The sequence below is a fragment of the Cupressus sempervirens genome, chromosome 4 (genome assembly GCF_028749045.1).
Source record: "Cupressus sempervirens isolate cs-2001-9-10 chromosome 4, ASM2874904v1, whole genome shotgun sequence".
In the NCBI taxonomy this organism is placed as follows: domain Eukaryota; kingdom Viridiplantae; phylum Streptophyta; class Pinopsida; order Cupressales; family Cupressaceae; genus Cupressus; species Cupressus sempervirens.
The window spans coordinates 558,651,611-558,673,056 of NC_143121.1; the positions used below are offsets into that span (position 1 = coordinate 558,651,611).

General features: G+C 36.4%; 1 protein-coding gene across 5 annotated transcripts; it reads left to right on the forward strand.

Moving 5' to 3' along the window:
• Positions 1-3,709: 3,709 nt before the first annotated feature.
• On the forward strand, positions 3,710-17,669 carry LOC149562420 (squamosa promoter-binding-like protein 16). Of its 5 annotated transcripts, none has more exons than XR_016363940.1 (12): positions 3,710-3,915; positions 11,629-12,701; positions 12,810-13,000; positions 13,182-13,999; positions 14,288-14,362; positions 14,502-14,609; positions 14,704-14,821; positions 14,978-15,113; positions 15,232-15,388; positions 15,560-15,798; positions 15,935-16,192; positions 16,298-16,915. XR_016363940.1 is itself a non-coding variant. In XM_089825926.1 (12 exons), the coding sequence occupies exons 2-12, from the start codon at positions 11,950-11,952 to the stop codon at positions 17,386-17,388; spliced, it is 3,330 nt and encodes a 1,109-aa protein (XP_089682052.1). In that variant the 5' UTR covers positions 3,710-3,915; positions 11,629-11,949; the 3' UTR covers positions 17,389-17,669. The 5 variants fall into 5 exon arrangements, 4 of the variants coding, with proteins under 4 accessions (XP_089682052.1, XP_089682054.1, XP_089682050.1 ...); XM_089825926.1 differs by adding an exon at positions 17,326-17,669 and having other exon boundaries at positions 15,560-16,192; positions 16,298-16,576; XM_089825928.1 differs by adding an exon at positions 16,924-17,141 and having other exon boundaries at positions 15,560-16,192; positions 16,298-16,576.
• Positions 17,670-21,446: the final 3,777 nt, after the last annotated feature.

Sequence of the window (21,446 nt, forward strand, 5' to 3'; positions counted from 1 at the left end):
TTATAAAAAGCCTTGTCAATAAGGAATTCTATTGTTGAATGTTGTAGGTGTTGAATTTGGCATGTAGAATGTAGGATATCTTCACAATTGCAATGGATCTACCAAAGCTACATCATGGAGACATGGATGTAAATGTGCATTGATGAAGAAGATAATGAATGCCTCAATGTAGATCTCCTCCCTTGATGGCCAAGAAAATGATAGATCTTGAAGAGGAAATGCTCATAAAGGATCCTTGATTGCTTTGAAGAAACTTGCTTGAATGCTTGAACACCTTGTCTGGGTTGCTTGATTTCTTATCAATTTCTTTATTTCTTGTGATGTGATGTCAAAATGCAAGTCCCAAGACTCCTTTTATACTAATTTTTAGGTGGGAAAATGAGGTAGGCCGACTCGGGAGTAAAATAAAATAATTGGAAAGTTTGACACACTTCAAGCCCCACACTATTGAATCATTGGGGAACATGTCAACTTGAGAGGGAACAAGTCTACTTGAGGGGAAACAAGTCAACCTATTCCATAATAGGTTGACCTAGGTCGATGTTTTCTCAAAGAAGAGAGAAAGAAGGGCTTCTAAAGGTCTCAGAGGTGTGTAGATAGAATCAGGAAAAGCATAATTGAATAGGAGAAAAAAATGCATTGAGTATAGATCTATCCATGGTCCAGGAAGTCACTATGGGATGGGTTCTAAAAGGTCTTAAAAGATGGGTGCTTGCATTTTAAGATGGTACATAAATGGCCTCATATGACCTAAAAATGGAGAAAAACCATAGGCAACCCATAGGGATATAGAGAACCCAAAGAGATTTCCAGACATGTAAACAGTTTGTCAGCTAGAGTCATGGATCAAAAGTTGTGCCTCCAAAAAGTTGGACTACTTTTCTGGAATCTTCTACTTTTGCATTGACTTCTAATTTGAATTCAAGAACCTTTGTTTTGGCATCACACTCCAAATGTCAAAATGTAAATTCTATTCCTAACCCTAAACCTAAGATAGTCTATTTAAGGACTATCCTTGAGGTCTAAAGGTAGTGTTGGTGGTATTTGGGAGAAAGTAACATTATAATAGTTTTTCTCTAGAATCTAATAATATTGTAGCCCAAAGGACATGTAGTTGGGTTTGTTTTCACTATAATGGATGTAGTAGCTTCTTATGTTAGATAATAGAAATTGTCCTTTTTTGTTGTATTCATTTTTGTCTCGAGTTGTGCTCTCATCAAACCTAAAGGAACCTTGGAATTGATTCCATCATATTTTCAAGAGAGAATTTCATCTCAAATTTCTACCATTGTCCTTGCATACAAGTGATGCTCAATAGTGTCCTATGACAATTTATAATGTGTTCTAAGGACTCTTTAGAGGTCGTTATGTTTTCTAATGGGTCCTAACATGCCTTAAGGGGTTGTAATGGGCCCTAAAGATTCCTATGACCATTTAGGACCCATTATGACCCCTTGTGATAAATTTGAACCACTTAGAACCCTATAACTTTTCCTACAACAATTAATGTGCTTTGTCTCTCCCCACCCTCTTTCATGCTCCTCTCTCCTTCCCTTCATTCTTTCTTCCCTCTCTCTCCCCTTATAAATTCTCTCCCTCCCTCCCTCCCTCCCTCCCTCCCTCTCCTAACATGGTTAAACAAACTTGTTAATTATCAAAATAACCATAGCATAAATAATGCAATGAGTAATGATCCTCAAACAATTGTGCACAAACCAAGGCGTAAGGTTATATTTAATAGTCCATTGGGAATCATGCAGAAGATAATGTGTTGATCCTTGAAATTTGGCTAAGTAAAAAATTTCCTTAATAAACCTCAAAATCTATAATCTTCTCTTAACTCCCAATAAGTTGAAACCACTCTCAAATATCATGAAAATATATACATAAAGTGTAACTTAAGTGTAAGAAATGGAGAATATACAACATATACTTAAATGTTGTATTTTATGTATGGTCCCTTAATCTATTTCATATTTTCACTATAGGTTGTACTCACTATAGTGCACATGTGCTAAGAAAATATTTTTGCACGAAATGAAACTTGGAGAAATATTTAAATTGAATGGCACATACGTGCTATAACACATATGCACTTTACAAAGCATTGAAATCCACCAATCCTAGGCTTGGATTTACCTTGGAGTTCCAACCTAAAGGCTTGGATGATTCAAATAGATCAAAGACATGTTTTCCAACAAGCATATCAAAAAAATACAAAATTTATTTTGTGCTCTCAATCAAGTTTGCGCATGGTGATATCTTTGTTAGCTATCTAATCATATAATTCATTTTAGATTATGATTATGTTAGGTTGTCCGTCATATTTTACAATAAGGTAGTTTTTCAGAAACTCGACTCCATTCTACACACTTCAAAAAAAAAACTTTTGATTTTCAAGTAGTGTTCAATGGTTTCTAGAGGGCACACACAAATTTCATGTTTTCAAGATGTGTTCACTTATAAAATTTGTATATACATTAAATGATTAGTAGAATAAATCAGGATAAATTGCTTGGTGTTAGCTAACTTCTCACCAAAGTGATTAAAAACTTTCAAGAAAAAAATTAAACATTTCAAGGGAGCACATCAGACACCATAATAAGCTTTTTCACAAAAAAATAGGATCACGTTTTTGCTCTCCCTTTTCAAAGGCTTTAAACTCCACCATTTAAAAATAAAATAAAAAGTTATTTATAAACTAGATTTAGAGGAGTCTCTAGTTCTTGTTGCATCTTTAAATTTTGGGTCTATCTTTAATTTCTCATTAAGTTTAGAATTTGTTGATTTTTTCAAAAAAGTTGCATCTTATACCCTCTTTTTGGTTTGCCATCTTTGTGCACTTACCCACACTCTGAACAAACTAAGAACACTATTAGAAATAAAGAAATATGTTGACATCAATGAGTAAACATCAATGACAACACATATAATGTAACAATCCCAACAAATGTGTCCAAAACAACCTACAAAGATGAGATCAATGCCTATACATTGAGTAATGTTTTATTAATGTGCAATATGTCATCACGAGAGTAGTATCTTTTTGAAAATAAGAAATAAATTTTATTCAATTATTGTAGTCATCATCAATAACAACCATTAAATCACAATCAGTGATACAACATTAAGACATCATCACAATTATTAAAATGCAGTCACTAAGAAGTCCACCCCTTATCCCTTGTCAACAACTCAGAGAAAAATTGTTTACTACACAAGTCAATTACCAGTGTGTGTGAAAGTATTATATTATTATATAATTATAATTTCCAGGAACTAACGACCCGCTAGTAAAACATGGACAGAGTCCAAAATTTACAGTTCTATAGTTTATTTCAGTGATTTGAAATCTGAATTTTTAATTATATTATTCATTACAGTAAAATCTCAGTAAGAAAATAAATCACCGAAATCACGTGCTTCAGGTTGAATGGACTAGTTAAGGCCTCCCTCGTATGGTGTGGACTGATCACCAGAATTTGGAATATACCTTGTGCGTATCTGCCCCACGTCAAATTGAGCTGTACGTCGTCGATTCCCGTAGCGTAAGCCATGACGAATTAGGCCACCACAGTCCCACGTTCGAATCTCTACCACTCGCTTTGCGTACACGTGGAATTGTCCTACACAGCAGCCCAGCCAATTCCAAAATGCCTTTCGCCTTCACAATAATATATATGCTCCCAAATCCCCACGGATGCCTTTCATTTGAGCTCCTGATAGCTTATTATGCAAGCGTTTTATGCAACTGTGTAAGGTCTTATCTCTTCTTCATCCACTTTTGTGTGAACTGTAAGATGAATTGGAGTGGCAGAGATGCTGTTAATTTTATCTTCTCTTCATTCACTCTTTTGTATGCTCTAAGGTGAACGGGATTGCACAGGGTGGTGTTCAAATTTGAAGTATACCTAGGTATGAATTTTAGATCTATGTTGTAAGGATGGACTCCGCATTTATAATTAATCGCTGTGACTACTTGTTCAGGGTGTTATTAGAGTGCTTACATTTAAAAGTACAGGATTTAGATTTCTCTGTTTGAAAATACCTAAATTTTTGTGAATGGATGAATTGAAATATTCCCCCATCATCGATCGCATCAATGTATCATCAGACCAGTCTTCTATCTCAGAAGACTGTCATGGGCTGTGCATCCATCTCGATATGTATATCTTTAGATTTATAAAGTTTTATGTTTATAATTGATATTGATGGCTTCATCTGCTTCTGCGCTCTAGGACTTAAGTTAAGATCAACTGGCCAATTTCTTTTTATTTTGTTCATTCAATTTTCAATAATTTGGGGGTGGATGAGCCTTTACATGCCGCTGAGTCGACCTGAGTATTTATCAGCAATCTAGGAAGATTATCCATATTCTACTTTTTGAATCTGTAAAATGAGGGTTAAAAGGGTCCCTAGCCTTTCGAAAGGAACCAGAATCTTTCAGAAGATAAAAAGGCATCCATTTATGCTTTTCTTTTCTTTTTTTCACAATAGACATTCTTCGACCCACTTTTCCGTCCGAGAAAGGGACAAAAAGCACTTTCACTGTGAGGGGCAAACCCCATTATATCTGGTCTGCAGATTTGAATGTCGGTCGATCCAGTTAGGTTCATAGTGAACAGTTGCTTAAAGTTAAAACAATAAGGCATGAAAGATCTATACTTCCAAATAAATCTTTTAGCTGTCTTTTGCAAATGACATATCCAGATGCTTTTTCCAATATTTTGTTGCAGGGTCCTACACATCTCGTGTCATTAAAATCAAAACAAAATAGAATTTTCCCCTTCAAATTCAAAACAACATATTGCTTAGGATGTGGTCCCAAGCAGGGTTGCTACTGCTTCTATTTTAATTCACAGGTGGCCCTTTTGTACTTAGAAAAACTTGGAAAATTGTCCTTTAGCTTATCATTCAGAGAAATTGTTTTCAGGGGACACATGAGCAAGCTTTTGAACAGAGTGGCTGGATTTTTGCATTACCCACAGAGAGTTTAGGTAAAAATTGCTGTTGAGTGGCAGCTTTCATGTGGCTTTTGATGCAATTGTTTAGTTGTAAGCTTTATACATTATCCCTAAAATGTTGCAAACAAATTGTCTCAATACGAAACGCTCATGGATTTTCCCAGTAGTACCATAGCGGAAAATAGGAGCTCTTCTCCATGAAAGTGCTGTCTTAGGAAGAGAATTTCCAAGTTGCTGAAAGTTTTGATCACCTTCTGGAGAGATTTTAGGAAGAGTAATTTTGTGTTGGATACAAATTCTTAATAATGCTATAGCTGAATAGAAAGTTGAATGAGCAACCGGAGGATTTTGCTACAAATTACTTCTCTATGTTATTGTCTTGTGATTGCTGAAAATTTTGTAGCAAGCTCTCTCAACAGGACAACTACCTAAGACGGCCTCAATGCTGCTCTCTTGTTATTTTAAGGCACCCTTAACAGATTATGAATACTTACTATAATACTAACGGTTTGTTGAGTATGTGTATTGTGCAACTAGCTTTCGTCTATACATAATTATGCTCATAGATGGGACAATTTAACATTATTTATCTTTAAAGATTAAAATACCAAGAGCTTCCACACATCAGTCCATTTGCTTAATGGTGGCCATACTCCATTCCCTCCAGTGGCAGCTCCTTGTCACTGAATTCCTCCTTCGGTTAAAATGGGAATTTCTCACTACAGCAGGGGACAATGTGAAACCAAACTTTGCCACCATCTTTTTGTTCCCCTGAATCAATGATCAGCAAGAATCATGAAATGATTACTCTGCTGCCCATAACCTTAATGCTATGTCATTGTTTTCATAGTCCAACTGCAATTTGTATAAATCAGGTGCATTGGAAAGCATATTAGCAGTTTGCACAGCTGTGCCTTTGAGCCATGTCAATTACATTTCACCTGCCAATTGAATGGTGCAGTCCAGCAGCATTTCTTACCTCAGCTGCTGAATTCCTCCTACCTCAATGCTGTCCGAGCTTTTGGCTACCCCTGACATTCTCTGTATCAAGATCTGCATGATGGGTTAAGGATGTTCGAGTTGATATGATCAATTAAGGTCCTCTTCAATACTTAAGACCCTTTCTTGCTTCTTGTCATATTGCCTAAGGCCTTGATAGTTTGTTAGCTGGCATGCAGAGCTCAGTCAGATTGTCAAAGGGGAAAGGAAAAGGAAGGGGAGTTGCAATAATAATTAGATATGACTCTGCAAGGATTTACAGTGGGGAGGGAATGAATTGAAGAGCTGTTCAGTACAGGGAGATGATGTACATGTGAGGGAAGAAAGGAGTGGTGGTATAGATAGGAAACAATTATTTTGTATATATGATGTATAAGTTTTTATTAATATTTTGGTTTTCTCTTTATCAAAGTTACAATGAGATAGAGGCTGGTATTGATCATGAGATGGGATCGGGTAATAATGCAGCATTTTCAGAACAAGTTGGCGATGAATGCTTGGAGATGAAAAACACCAAAAATGAGTTATAAGACTTGTAAAAGAATTATCTATTGGATATGCAAAATTATTAGGAAAAAAATAATGTTTAAATGTTGAAATGGATGTCAGCCAAAGAAAAGATTAATTATATTGACATTTGAGTATCATTAGCATCAAATAAAAAATTTAACCTTTAATGACATCTTAAACCTCATTATTGTTTCTCTATCTATTACCTTTTTAAAGGATGATATAAAAAATTTCTGTCACTATGAAACTTGTAAATTCTTATGCAAATAATGTAAAAGTACAACTCTATTAGTGCATTCTTTAGATCTTTTAGCTTCTGCCAATTGTATAGCAGTGTTTTAGGAAAACCTGATGCAATTTAGGGGAGAGGATCCACTAGTTGAGCTTCCCAACTTCGCGACTCTCGCAATCCCATGTGTCAATTTCTAATCACTCCCAACTTCTCATAGCTGCATGCTTGGCAAGTAACTGTTGTGAGGTTTTCACACTATCGCCCCAAAACTTTGGGGACCCCCTCTTTTGATCGCCTTGGCAAATTTTTGAATTGTCCAACAATTTTGATTTTTCAAGAATTTTGAGCCTTGGACACCTTTAGGCCAAATGTGGAAGAGGCTTAGTTTATTTTCACCCGGTTTCACTTGATTTTCCAGAGCAACCAATTTCATCCTTAGGCCGGACAAAATTTCAACATACAACATTTGGTAGGATAAAATTGTAAATTTGTACTTAGATGTTTTCTTTTGAAAATTTGGATATAATTGTGTAAATTTGAATAATCTTTCAAAAGAGGAAATTTTGTTAGACTTGAGTTTTGGAAAATCTTAAATTTTTCTTTGGTGAAAATTTTAATTTTGTAGAAATGAGGCTAAATTGCAAAAATTGATTTTTGACCCTAGAGGCAATTTTATTTTATTTTGGACAAAAAATTCTAAATAGCCTAGCAAAATCAATTTGGAGGAAAATTGCAAAAAATTGGCTTTAATAGATTAAAATTGCCTTGAAAAACTTTTGCCTTTAATGAAATTGGTAATTTAATATTGAAAAATGGCTTTTGGTTAGCCAAAATCCAATTTTAATGACGTATTAATTATTAAATCCTCATTAAATGAAAATATTTAACATCTCCAAGGCACCATTTAATTTCTTTTTGCAATTTGGAACTAAATGGCAATTTAAAAGTGCAATTTTCCTTTTGGCAAAATTAAATTTTGGTTAAGTATTTAATTGTGGGCCATAATTTTGCATTAATTATTGTTTTTCTTGCTCCCAAGGTCCAAGTCGGCTAGCTTGGGGGAAAGTAAGAAAGTTAGGTATAAGAGGAGGCCTCTCCCATTTCCTCCTCACTTCTCACTTCTCCTTCTCAAGGTGTTGGTGATTTTGCAAGAGCAAATCTGCACTCTTCTTGCTTGGCGAATTTTGTGGGAGCCAAATTTTGTGGGAGCCGAAATTTGTGGAAGATAAAATTCTGGTTTTCAAGAGGGGCTGCAATTTTTTCCCTAGGTTGGGTAATTTTATTTGGAGGTGAATTACATGATAAATTTATGATTTGCAAGTGGATTTGAAGTTCTTGAGATCTAGTCCTAATTCCAAAAAGTCGTTGTAAGATTATTGGTTAAGGTGAATTTTCATCATTTAGAGATTGCAAGGGGTCCTTACGCTGACATCCTTCTTTCGTTCTAGTCTAAGGATTGCTTCCCTTGGTTCTACTTGGCTTCTGGTCCACCACTTTACCATCCCGTAATAGGGCGAAAAGCATGGAGAATGTTAGTGCAAGTAAGAATCCCAAGCGGACAAACACTAAGAAAGACAAAGAGGATATGATGCCCAAAACACCCTTCTTGAAAATGAAGAGAATAACCGACACCAATATCGGTACAGTGGACATGATACAGATGAATGACAAACTAAAGGAAGGACAATCCCCCTTGGCTATTGGTAAAGGTAATTTCAAATCATTTAGAGTTGAAAGGGGTCATTAAGTGGATTTCTCTCTTTCGTTCTAATCTAAGGATTGCCTCCCTTGGTTCTGCTACTCTAATTGTCCACCACTTTACCATCTCGTAATAGGGCGACGAGATGGAGGATGTTAGTACAAGAAAGAATCCTAAGGGGACAAACACTAAGAAAAACAAAGAGGATATGATGCCCAAAACACCCTTCTTCTCGAAAATGAGGCGAATAACCAATACCAATGGCAGTACAATAAAAAGATATACAAAAGGCAGTTGCACATCACAGCCCAAGCATCGACACTTCCATTACGACCATGATGAGCGACAATGGAGCAGCCCTTGATTTGAAGACATCAGAGAAGAGGATGTCAATGAGGCAGATTTTGGATCGAGCTTGGATGAGTTAGGAAAGGTTGTTATCAAGAAGAAGCATTTGGGCACCCTTTCCTCTCTCAGTGCTTTCATTGGATTTGCGAAAGAATATGAGAAGGACCATGAAAGGATACTACAAGCAGCAAGCAATGTGGTGAAGTCAGTGGAACTCAGGGCGAAGCACACACCTTGTCCTCCTATGGAAGAAGTTAATGAAAGGCTAGCTAAGTTCATTGCCTTAGCTGAAAAAATGAAAGAAAAGGGAAGAGTTATATTAGAAGATCATTTGATGTAAGCCCAAGTGGCAATTTCTCTTTCTTATAGAATAGGACAAGTGTCTATTTCTGATTGGCCACCATTTTGGTGCCTTCTCATTGGTTGCCACTTTTTGCACTTTTTTCATTGGTCCATTAATGAGGTGGCATCTTCTCATTGGCCGATGGGGTGGCAACCTTAATTAGAGTTTTTAGGATCCAATCTGGATCGTTGATCTTGTTTTGATCTCCACTGTACGTTGTATTTTTGGCCCCTATATAAGGCCATTTGCTCTCATTTGTAAAGGGTTGGAGAAATTGTTGCGAAGATAATACCAAAATTGCTCTCTTTTTCATTGTTGAGATTTGCATGGTGATTAAGAACATTGGGTATTATTGCATGTTTTCTACTTCCACATAGTTAGATTTCCTTTCAAGTTGTTGAAGCAAATTTCATTTCAAGTTGTTTAAGCAAGAGTAAAGTAGATGGATAGTTGTGTGGTAGCATTAGTAGATGTTTGAAAGGGATTAATACTAGACCACTAGCATCCTAGCGGTTGGTTGGGAAGCCTTGTGTGGTAAACTAGTTTATTATTCCTTTGAATCATCGCACCTATGGAAGTGAGGCCGCTGATCAGCTTTCATTAGGTTCGATCTCCGTCCATTTGCTAACCTTCCATTCGTAGGAGTAGGAGTAGAATAGTGAGTAGTGGAGTAGTTGAAGTTTAGAGAAGGAAGTTAGAAAAGTAAGTCAACTATCAGAACACATCCATTCACCTTCCACCACCACTGCTTTCCATCAACATCATCATTGGTAGACATATCCTCCATCATCACCACTATCAACATTATCTGCCACCTGCATATTTCACAAACCCATCATCATCTCCATCATCCCACCAAAGTCCAAGTCATCCTCGAATGAATAGCATAAGGCCGCCTACGTGATTACCAGCAAATCACATCGATAAACTAAGCGAGTATCCATAAGTGTAAGGAACATTGGAGTTATTGTCATGTCTCATGAGCAATAACTTTTCAAGAGAGGAATTGTATGTTTGATACTTCATATCGGATATCCAATTACTAATATGTTATGTAAGTGATACAAAACTCGCATCAACAGTAACCGACTTATAACTATGGTTTGAGGGCCACATCAGCATGATTTGTTTATGTTCAACCCAATAAAGTTAGACCAATGGCTGTGCACTAAGTCATGACCTATTGGTATACTGATGTGGCATCAACTGATATGTTGCTTTTAAGATCTTAGGAGTAAAGTTCATTCAATATGAATACTCATGATCAACACTAAAAACATTTTAGTCAAAACTACTAGTACTATATTATTTAGAAAATTTGATATTAAATCAAAAAATCAAACTGTTGAAACATGCTCAACAATTGAATCCTGATCCCTTAAATAATATATTTGAGAAACTTCCTAAAAGATACATAGAGATGCAAAGAAAGTTCAACTGAAATTTCCCAATGTCTGGAGACCTAATCATATGAATTTCCAAGATGGTGAGGCATTTCAGAGACAGAAGAAAAGTTAGGTTACATGTCTCTGGGTAGCTATCATTTCTATTCCTTTTCTCAAAATTGGGGTTGTCATCATAGAGTGTCATTCTTTGGTTATTGTTGGGAGAATCTTAACTACCATAACCTTTTGACCTTTCTCTACTTTTTCTTAGGACAACTCCTAGATTTTCTATGAGATAAATTGTCTGATTTCCTTCTCTTCATCCACTGCCTTTCTTCTTTAATTATCTGCTTTAGACTTTGGGATGAGAGCTTACCCCAAGTCATTGTATTGACTATTATCTATTAATCCTCGTCAATTATCAACTTACCACAACTTTCACAACAATGTTTTGGATTCCAAGAAGCATAGTCATAGGCAAGGCTTGATTTGTGTTGTCCTTGACCTACATCCATGGCCGATAATTTTTTTGGCTGGTTTCATTTATCCCTCAATCTGCATTTGCTGCAAGCTAGGCATACATTTCTCTTTGCAGCTGTAGAGAAACCTATAGGAAGAGCGGTCCATTTTTCTTCAATTTTTTTTGGCATGATCACCCTCCTCCTTAGCCATTGGAGCAGTGTGGAATTCCATACAAAATTTATTGAAGAGTTTATGTCAATGCCTTAGGATTTGTTTATCTTTTCATGTTGCTTCTGTATTTTAGGATCATCATTTGATATTGTTCAATTTATTTTCTTTTTCTTTAATTTGGCCTTACATCCATAGCATTCTAGAAAATAACATACGTTTTATCTATTGGAAAACTAAGTCCACAATGTTAAAATGCTTTACTTTCTGGATGTGTGAGCTGAAGTGTAATTCAAAGACCTAGGGCAAGTTGTTTTACAATAAATCCTCTGTTCAGATATTTTTTGAGATGGAATCATCAAATCTTAAATATACTAGTACAAGTGGGTTGCTTAAAACTAGTCAGCATGGTGAAATTTAGACATTATAATCAAATATCTTGCAATTTTATTTTTAAAATATATAGTTATTTGTAGTTATTTTGGCTAACCTGCATACATTGCTGCATTTCTCTGCAGCCCAATTTGTACGTGGTATAACTATTCATTTTAGCTTTGTCACAATCTTTCAAGTCTATTCGATAACCTTTCTGATGCAAACCCAAGTGAGGTACTACTTGGAGCTTAAAGTTTGGATGACTCTCTTCCGTTTTCTCTACTGGGTCTTGGGGGGTAACAATAGCATTCAAAGGGATATAACACAGTGGAATTGGGTATGTAAGCTGAAGGAAGCCGACATCTTGTGAGAATTTATGAAGGTTCTGCTAGATGTTGCTTGATTGAGAAAACTGATCTGCAGACGGGGGAATCTTTAGTTATTCTCTAAAGGCTGAATGGGACATGGATGGACACACAGAGTTGCAATCAGTTTCATTGGGTAAGTTACCCAAAGAGAAATCAGGACCTTTTCTTCATCTGCTTATACCAGGACAAGAAAGTGATCTGTCTATTGCTAAGAAAAGTTTTCGGGGTCCCTCCAATGTTGTTTTGGGTCAATCGAGCTTGCAACCGAATTGTTATTCTGAAGAATGGGCTAAAGGTCATTGGGACTCCAATAGCTGGGATTGGGATGGTGTATCATTTTTAGCAAAACCAAAAGGTAAATGCTTGACTACAAATGAGCCTGAACAACAGCATGATTCTGAAAATATCACTAAAGTTGATGGCCTCTGGAATCATTCAGATGTTTCTTTAGGAGTTCTACAATTGGGAACTTATGAATTTCAGAGGGCGGGGGATCTCTCTTCAAAGCTTAAGAGGAAGCAGTCTTTCAATGCAAGCAGACAGGTTTTGGATACCACAAAGCCCTATTTTAGAGACAGTTCACCAGGGGAAATTTCGGAAAGTTTAACTTTGAATCTTGGTGGAATGCCTTATTCATGTACCGATGACAGTGAGAATAGACGTACCAAATGCAGTAGACCTGATTCTCCTGGCAAGGGTCATCCAGCGTGTCAAGTAGACAATTGCCACATCAACCTGACAGATGCGAAGGATTATCACCGACGTCATAAAGTATGTGAGATGCATTTCAAAGCAAACAAAGCCCTTGTGAATCGGCTAATGCAGCGTTTTTGTCAACAATGCAGCAGGTTGGTTCAGAGGCGCTGATTCACAATAATTGAGTTTGTCTGGTTGGTAACTTTGTATTTTCTGTCATTGTATTGAACTAGTAAGCTTATCATTTATGTTGAATGCAGATTTCATCCAATTGAACATTTTGATGATGAGAAGAGAAGTTGTCGGAGGAGACTAGCTGGGCATAACAGGAGGAGACGAAGGACTCGGTTTGAAGATGTGGCATGCAAACAACTTATCCAGGAGGGAACTGATCAGACATTGAACAGATTGGACATAGTGCGTCTAATTGGCATCCTATCTAAGATACAAGGTAAGGATTCCATTAAGTGGAGTCTATATAGCAGTAGAGCATGCTAATCGTTCTCATATTGTATCTTGTATTTTAACTTATTTTTCTGAAGTGGAGGGTTTTGCTATCTTTGTGAGAGGTTTTGATTGGACAGAAGGCCTCACACATCATTACTTTGCTGCAAAAACTTATTGCTGAACAGGGGACAGGTTGGTGGATCAATCAAATCTGGATAACAATTATATTTTGCAATGCTTAAAAGCTGCAAATTTAGTATCCAAAAATGGTCAGATCGGTGACAAGGACTTAAAAAATACACATAATCAACCAGACATGGAGGCAATCATGCGTTCTTTCCAAAGCATTGCCCATCAATCATCTCAAATGAATGCATCATTGCTCCCAATTATTTCAGCATTTGCTGACAGTTCGGCTGATGCTCTAGCTCTTCTACTTCGTCTTGTTTCGAGAGACTATAGTTTTCCAACACTGTGTGCATCTCCTGAGCCATCAACAAATCAGAATTTGCCGACCATAAATCAAAACCAATATTGCAAATCTGGCATTGTGAATGAAAAAAGTAATTCAGCAATTTTAAATGGAACTGTGGAGCGATATCCTTCTGCAAATGGTCATTCACCCAGTATATATAAATCGTCAGGCCAGGTCTCTAGTCCTTCAGATGGTGATAAACAGTACTTCACAGGAAAGATCTGTGATTTGGTGGAGGAAACATTTGCATCAATTGGTCCATCCTCACTTTTACAAATGTCACCTCCAGTTCTACAGAACTTGTTGCCGCCTGAAAACACAAGAGATTCTATATCGAATGCTCATAAAATGGAGCATAAACCTACTTCAGGCTATGAAAATGCTTCAAAAAGTGCACTCATGGGATCAGCTTTCAAGAGTGTAACACCGAGTTATCTGAACAGAACCCCTAACATAGGGAGAGCTTGGCAGAAAACTGGTAGCAATTGTTTATCTGGGTCAAATGAGGCACTGTACTCAAGCTTTCAGGTACTTTCTTCCTCTTAGTTCTTTGGGACTGTTCAGTTTTTTATGAACCGCATAGCTAGTGGAAACTAAATGCAATACAACATTAGTCCGTAGCATCTATTCTTGCACTTTTTTTTTTCTGGTAACATAGTGCAGTAAGGAGGTCTCAAGAATAAGAGTAGATATAAATACCATCTTCTACTAAGGTCCCATAGCAATTATTGAAAATGAAATGCAATATTTAGAAGCCAATGAACCCACATCTTTCCAACGAGTTTCGCTAAGTGACACTCTGTATTCTAACTGCAGAACCAAACAGATCGAATTGTATTTAAACTTTTTGGCAAAGATCCAGGTGACTTTCCCCTCACGTTAAGGACACAGGTGAGAAATTCTCCTAAAATAATTTATTGAGATTTTGAATGCCTCATGTTATCAAAAGATCAGTGTTCCAAAAAAGCCAACTGTCAAAAGTATTCCATCATTCTTTGGTTTGAAAATTGTGATTTTACATGTGATTCAGATTATTGAATGGCTTTCACAAAGTCCGTCTGATATGGAAAGTTATATTCGACCTGGTTGTGTGATACTCTCCATTTATGTAGCCATGACATCTTGTGCTTGGGAGCAGGTAAGGTTTTCAACACAAATTATGCACTAGGCTCAACAATCCTTCAATATATTACAATTCAATTTGCTCATTTGAAATTATGCTTGTTATGCAGCTAGGTAATAGTTTGCAAGAAAGTCTACAACACCTTGTTGCTAGCCATGAGACTGATATCTGGAGAACTGATAAGATACTTGTTCAAGTGAAACAACGGTTGGCCTCTGTCAGTGATGGTAGTCAACTTGCACGGGATATTTCCATGTGATGGAAAACCTTCCTTTTCAAACTTTCAATCTTTAACACTTGATTTTATCATTGCCATCATTATTTAAAATTTTGGACATGAAAATTTCTACTCCCAAGCAAGCTAATATGGCAACATTTTTCAGGTAAGATTCGATTGATTAAGACATTGATGCCAGCAAATGCTCCTGAGATTTACTCAGTATGGCCAATTGCAATAGTAGCTGGTGAAGACACCACTTTAGTTCTAAGAGGCCGCAACTTGGATGTTCCAGGCACAAAGTACGTTTTAACTTAATATTTCAACTTTGAACAAAAAAATGGTTAAATCATTAAGCTAGCTTTATTGGCTTATCCGAAAGAGATATGATATGACCAGTGCTCAGGGCTGTAAATGCAGATTTCTCTGTGCTTACAGAGGAAAATATACCTTTGCAGAAGTTCCAGAGCGAGTTGAGGAGTTGAATGTTTATCCAAGAATGGTGCATGAGCAGACGAAACAGATACTCAGAATTTCAGGGGGTCCAGCTAATGTATTGGGCCGTTGCTTCATTGAAGTAGGGATTTCATGTTTAAAACCATTACGTTACATTGAACATTGTGATACTCTGCGATTTATACAATGATGGTCTCAGCTGCCTCATTCTTGTGCTAGGACTTTTTTTCCTTGGTTTAGACTGATGAAGGGGTCATTTCTCACAATAGAATTTCCTATGGATTTTTTTCAGGTGGAACACATTCTCAAAGGAAATGTCTTCCCTATCATTATTGCAGACAGTGCCATTTGTATGGAGCTGCAGAGTCTTCAATTGGAAATTGGTGATTTAACCATGGCAGCAGGAAGTACTGATGTGTTCTCCTTTGATGATCATGTGTTGGATAGTGCTCAATTAGGAGTCAAAATGGAGACCCTCTGTTTTCTGAATGAATTGGGATGGCTTTTCCAAAGAAGCAACTGGGGGACAAAGTATATTGGAAACTCTCCAACCACAAAATTTTCAGTTTCTCGCTTTAGACGCCTCTTGATATATGCCGTAGAACATGATTGGCGTGCTTTGATGAAAAGGCTGTTGGACTTATTCTTTATCATGAATGTTGGGCAGGAGGGACTATCCCAGGAGGCAATAGAAAACTTATCAGAAGCAAACCTCCTTCACAGAGCTGTGAAGCGAGAGTGTAGGCAAATGGTGGATTTTCTTTTGCACTATTCACCACCTTCAAATCATAACCATGATTTCAAAAAATGCTTCAAATTCACTCCAGACATGGCCGGTCCACTTGGTCTGACACCACTACATGTAGCTGCCAATATGCAAAATGCTGAGGGAATGGTGGATGCATTGACTAGTGATCCACATGAAGTGAGGAAAAAATGATTTACAGTTTTTTCGTTTGAAAGTAGTTGGATTTAGAGATGTACCCTATTCTCTTATTTAAATTACCCTTTTGCGGTCTTTCCTGTGCAGGTTGGTTTATATTCTTGGAGATCAACCTTAGATACAAGTCAGAAGAGTCCAGAAGCCTATGCCAGGTTACAAAGTAATCTATCATATATAGATATGGTAGAAAGAAAACTATCTATCAAGAGAAGTTCCCAGGTAATGATCAGAATTTGGGATACAAAAGCATCTTCGGATGAACCCACAACATGTGGTGGAGCTAGTGCAGTTACAAGGGGGACAGAACTGACACAGCTTCCACTGCAACAATCCAAACCCCCATGTTCACAAACGTGTGGTAGACAAGTAAGAGCAACCACAAGCCCTCATGGGAGCTTATGTTGTCCATTTCATTTTTCTCGTCTTTATCTTGCAGCAGTATTTATCTGTGTATGCTTCATCTTCAAGGGTCCACCTCAATTTGCTTCTGTCTCCTCTTTCAAGTGGGAAGATCTACATTTCGGTCTACTCTGAAGTTTATTTTAATTAGCTTAAAGACTATATGGTTTCTAGATTGTCCTAAATGTTAATATGTGTACTATTCTCAATGTTGGTATGGGTGTTTTATGGACTTGGTACAAACTTCTTCGTATTATTCATATTGTACTTGTAGTAGCTAAATTATGATCTTGGATTAGTCTTTCATTTTTCTGTGCTACAATGCTACCTGAGCATCGTCATGCAATCAATGTTGGTAAGTCATAATCATTTCAAATTTTAGCTGGTGACTAAATATTCTTAGAAGACAATGAAATAATGGTTAACTAGCAGATGGAAGGAAATCTTAACCTGTGTTGTTCCATATTTAGGATGGACTTGTAAATTTGTAGTATTCTGTGAAGAATAAAGTGGATTACTAGATAAAGCTAAACTGAATGTGTCTCCGCATTTGACTGCTTGTTCTTGACAATATTCTTTGTGATATTGCTATCAGGATTCAATCCTAATAGCAATATCACAATTGACTTGCTGTGGAAAATATTTCGTACTTATCAATATATTCTTTGATGAACTGAATGTAGAAGTTAAATATTCTCTATTAACTTGAACTGCAGAAAAAAGGATGCATGCACAAAAAGTTCCAAATGAGAGATGACATCTGGTTCCTGACGTGCTAATGAGCTATTTTCCATGATATTTTGGTGATGGGGATGGCAGTATGTGTTTTAGTGATGGAAGTTAGGGAACATTTGTTGGGCAATGGGGATTACTATCTTAGCTGTGATTTCTATTAGTAGAATGTTTGCAATTCACAAGCTTCATCCTACTTTACAATGCATGCAGAAAAGTTATATATTATTTTCTCACTGTCACTCATAGGCTCTCTTGAACTATTGGTTTTTATCTGTTATGTTTGCAACTCTCAGAGATTTATATTAAGGTAGCATATCTTTATGGATTTTCTGTTTTGCACACAATTTGTGCTGTTTGCAACTCCCCAAGATTAATATTAGAGTGGCAGATCTTATATTGATTAGCTATTTTCATACAAATTTTAGATTTATGCACATAGATTGCCTATAGTTTTAGGTACATATTAAGAGAATAATCAACATCCTTCCCTAATGCTTCTTCCTGCAACAATACGTTCTCATTATGGAGACAAATTTTGGGAGAGGAATCATTGAAATGTTTATAAAGGGGATTATCATCTATCCTAAAACCTTGTAGCTGAAGATCATCCTCTTGCACCAAATTATACTGGTAAGGAAGACTAATGATAATCTTTTCTTGCACTAGAATGTCATAAAAAGCAGGATAAAAATTAAGCATATCAAAGTCATAGGTACTAAGCGATTCCTTAAAAAACTAGAGTCTTGTAAAAAGAAATCCGAGATGTTTGTCAAAGTTTTCAAAGTTTTAATTTTCTGATCTAGGAAAAGAAAAACTGGCGATGAAATAATCTAATCTAATCTAGTGAAACAAAACTTTTGAATGACTAATCTAAACACACAACAATGCATGAAAATAAAGATTTAATTTTTTTTTTTTATTGTTTTGAAACCTACAAATTAGGAAATGCAATGCAAGAATATTGGGCTCACTACAAAGCAATGTTGTGAAATAGAGTTCACTAGCTTGTGCATGCAAATTAGGAAAACTAGACCCGTGTTTGCTTCGATTACATTTAGAATACAAAGCCACCAAGGGACAATTATGATTGACTAACACTCTCAAGAGAGTCTATTCAATATCATAATCTAAGGACTTCTATTCCTTTCTTTCGAAGAATGTTGGATAAGGTATTTTGAAGGCCTAGGTATCAAGATCTAGGCACAAATGACTAACAATGATTGATATAGAAATTTGAAAACAATAGAGCATGTACAAAACGTTAAAGGGAAATTATTTTGTGCACATGCATTTGAAATTTGGATTAGAATATGGAGGTCAATGTCAAGCAAGGTGGCCTTGTCCAAAAAAATTAGCCACTTCACAAGTTTCAAGATCTAGTGGTTTGATACTTTGCATGAGATTCCTAGTGACATTAAAATGCTTTTAGGTGGTCAAGGTTGCCCCAAGAAAACTTGCCCTCAAACAAGGGCGACCCAGGTGACCTTGTCTAGTATGAGGTTGTTGAAATGGATTTGTGACTACGGGTTGAATTGATTCCCCCATCTCCCATATGCCAAGACTTATAACTAGACCTCGATTTGCACACAAGAGGAGACAAAGAGAAAATGGTTTGCCTTAGTCAAACTCAAGGTTGGGACTTGACACTACAACCATGATGAATTGAAATAGAAACTTGATTTGAAATGTTTGAATTGAAAAAATTAAACCTTAATTGTCTCACGTATTTACATTGTGCCATTGCTTATTTTATAGTCTCATATACACAATATATGAGTTATCCTATGACTATTTGTATATTACTCTTTTTATTGCCATTCATGAGATACACTCCATTACATTTATGTTGTTTTCTTATCATGTTGATATCACTGCAAATGTGGATAATAGCTTATTTTTGTTGTTTCAATGAGGATCCTCTATGCTTGATGATTCTATGATGATAAAAACAGGATGTCTGTGTTTGGATTGTATTATAAGCATATTTTGGTTATACTGAGTTTGATGTGGTGTCATGATGACATATTCATCATCCTATGATGTTTTGATGAGATCTAATGTTGTTGATCATGTTTTGATATTGACCTAGTTTGGACCTTAGTTATTTACTTGTTGTAGTGAAATGACATTTAGTGTAATTGAACTAGATGAGATTATCATTAATGTGCTTTAAATGACATTAGCTCCACCTTACTTTGTAGTAGATACATGAGTTAGTCATATTGACTACACATATTGCCTATCTAATTCATCTTTAAGTATTTATTATTATTATTATTTATTGATAAGAGGCTGAGGCCATTATTAATTATTATTGTGTTGTGGTTAGTTATTATTGTATTAAGCTCAAGTGGACTTGAACTTGAACCTCCCAGCTAAGGGGCTTGCAATTTTTTGTTGTGTTGTAGGCTCTAATTATTTATTTATTATTATTGTTGTTGAAATTAGTAGTTATTATGTATCAAGCTTGAATAGAGACGAACCCATAACCTCCCATATAAGAGGCTCACAATTTATCGTTGTGTTGTAGGTTCACGTTAAATTAAAATTACTCTATTTTTATTTTTTTTAAATGAATTTTAAAAGGCAAACAAAGTTCACCTTTTGAAACTATTGGTATTTTATTTTCTCTTTGGCTCTCAAAAGCCCTCTTGCTTAGGAAATTGATTTCTTTTGGATTGGGAAATTGTTGAGGAGAAATTTGTGGATGTTGGATCAAAAGATATGCAACCCATTTTTTGAATCTTACTTTCTTTTGTTCTATGTTTAAGATTTGCTTCAAGTTTGAAGTCTACTAGAAGTTTGGAGATAGGAACTTTTCAAGTTTGAAGTCTACTAGAAGTTTGGAGATAGGAACTTTTATTTCTTGTTTGTTACTCATTTAAATTGATGTTTATAAGTTGCAAATGATTTGTCAAATGCTTGGAATGATGTATTACATTTATAGATTTCAGTTTGAAGTTACTTGGTATTGTTATGTTGAATTTTGGGAAAAGAGGGTTTTTATAGTGACATTGATGCAGTGCAAGGTAGGAGAATCCCCAAAGGAGATGTCCTAGCCCCCATCAATTAACCACACAATGGAAACACAACACAAGATATAAGATCTAATACCAACCCACAACACTGTATAAAATAACTGATTACATGCAATGTGCCCGGCTGTAAGGCCTTCCAAGTTACGACTAAATACAAAAGAAATTACAATATTAGTTCTACATGATCCCTCAAGATCCAAGCCCAAACCCCTTAGCTAGTCCAGAACTACACTCTGGTATAAAACTCCAAGGAAGATCTAAACTTTTGCTCGCAAGCCCACCAAGCAATCTCCTTGTTTCCCAAGCATCAACTACTAGCTCTTCTCAAAGTCGCTCCCCTACTTCATCCTCTTCTCCAAGCTCGATGATTATGACTTAAGACTCCATAAGATCCCCTTACTTATACCCAACTAAGCCACAAGTCAGTCTAGTAAGTAACAAATTAAATCAACCCTTACATTAAATACATATTGAGCCACAAATCAACCTCCAACAGATATTAAATACCATTGAGTTTCTCACATACCGAGCAACATAGTATATGCTAAGGAACAATGTAGATGTCAAGCAAGCCTTCAACGGTCGAGCCCCTTCAGTGACCGAGCTCCTCGGCCAACACTACACCCAAGAACTGCCCAGTAAAGACCAAGCACCAGTTCTTCTACGACTGAATTCTCCAACTCCAAGGCTAAAACCACTTCACCTACAAGATTGCCACTACCTTGGGATGCTCTTGCATCATACACCCCAGGTGTGAAAAGATGTTCTCAATAGCTAGAAGAACATCTTCTCGGATTCAACACATATATCCCAAACTAGTTTTTCACATACATGTCCTCCAAGTCTTCAACTTGCACACTCTTTCCCTTGTTCCACTTTGGCTTCTTCACATCCATCCTCAGTGTGCTACAGGTTTGCTTTCCAGGCTAATCTCTAATCCTCTCAGAATCCTTTAATTCAACTCGACTACCAATGTTCAAGTTCCTTCTACCAAGTTCTTCATTCTGCAAAGGAATCGAGGAACGCTTCCTGCCACCTTTTACAACAATAATCACATTCTTGAC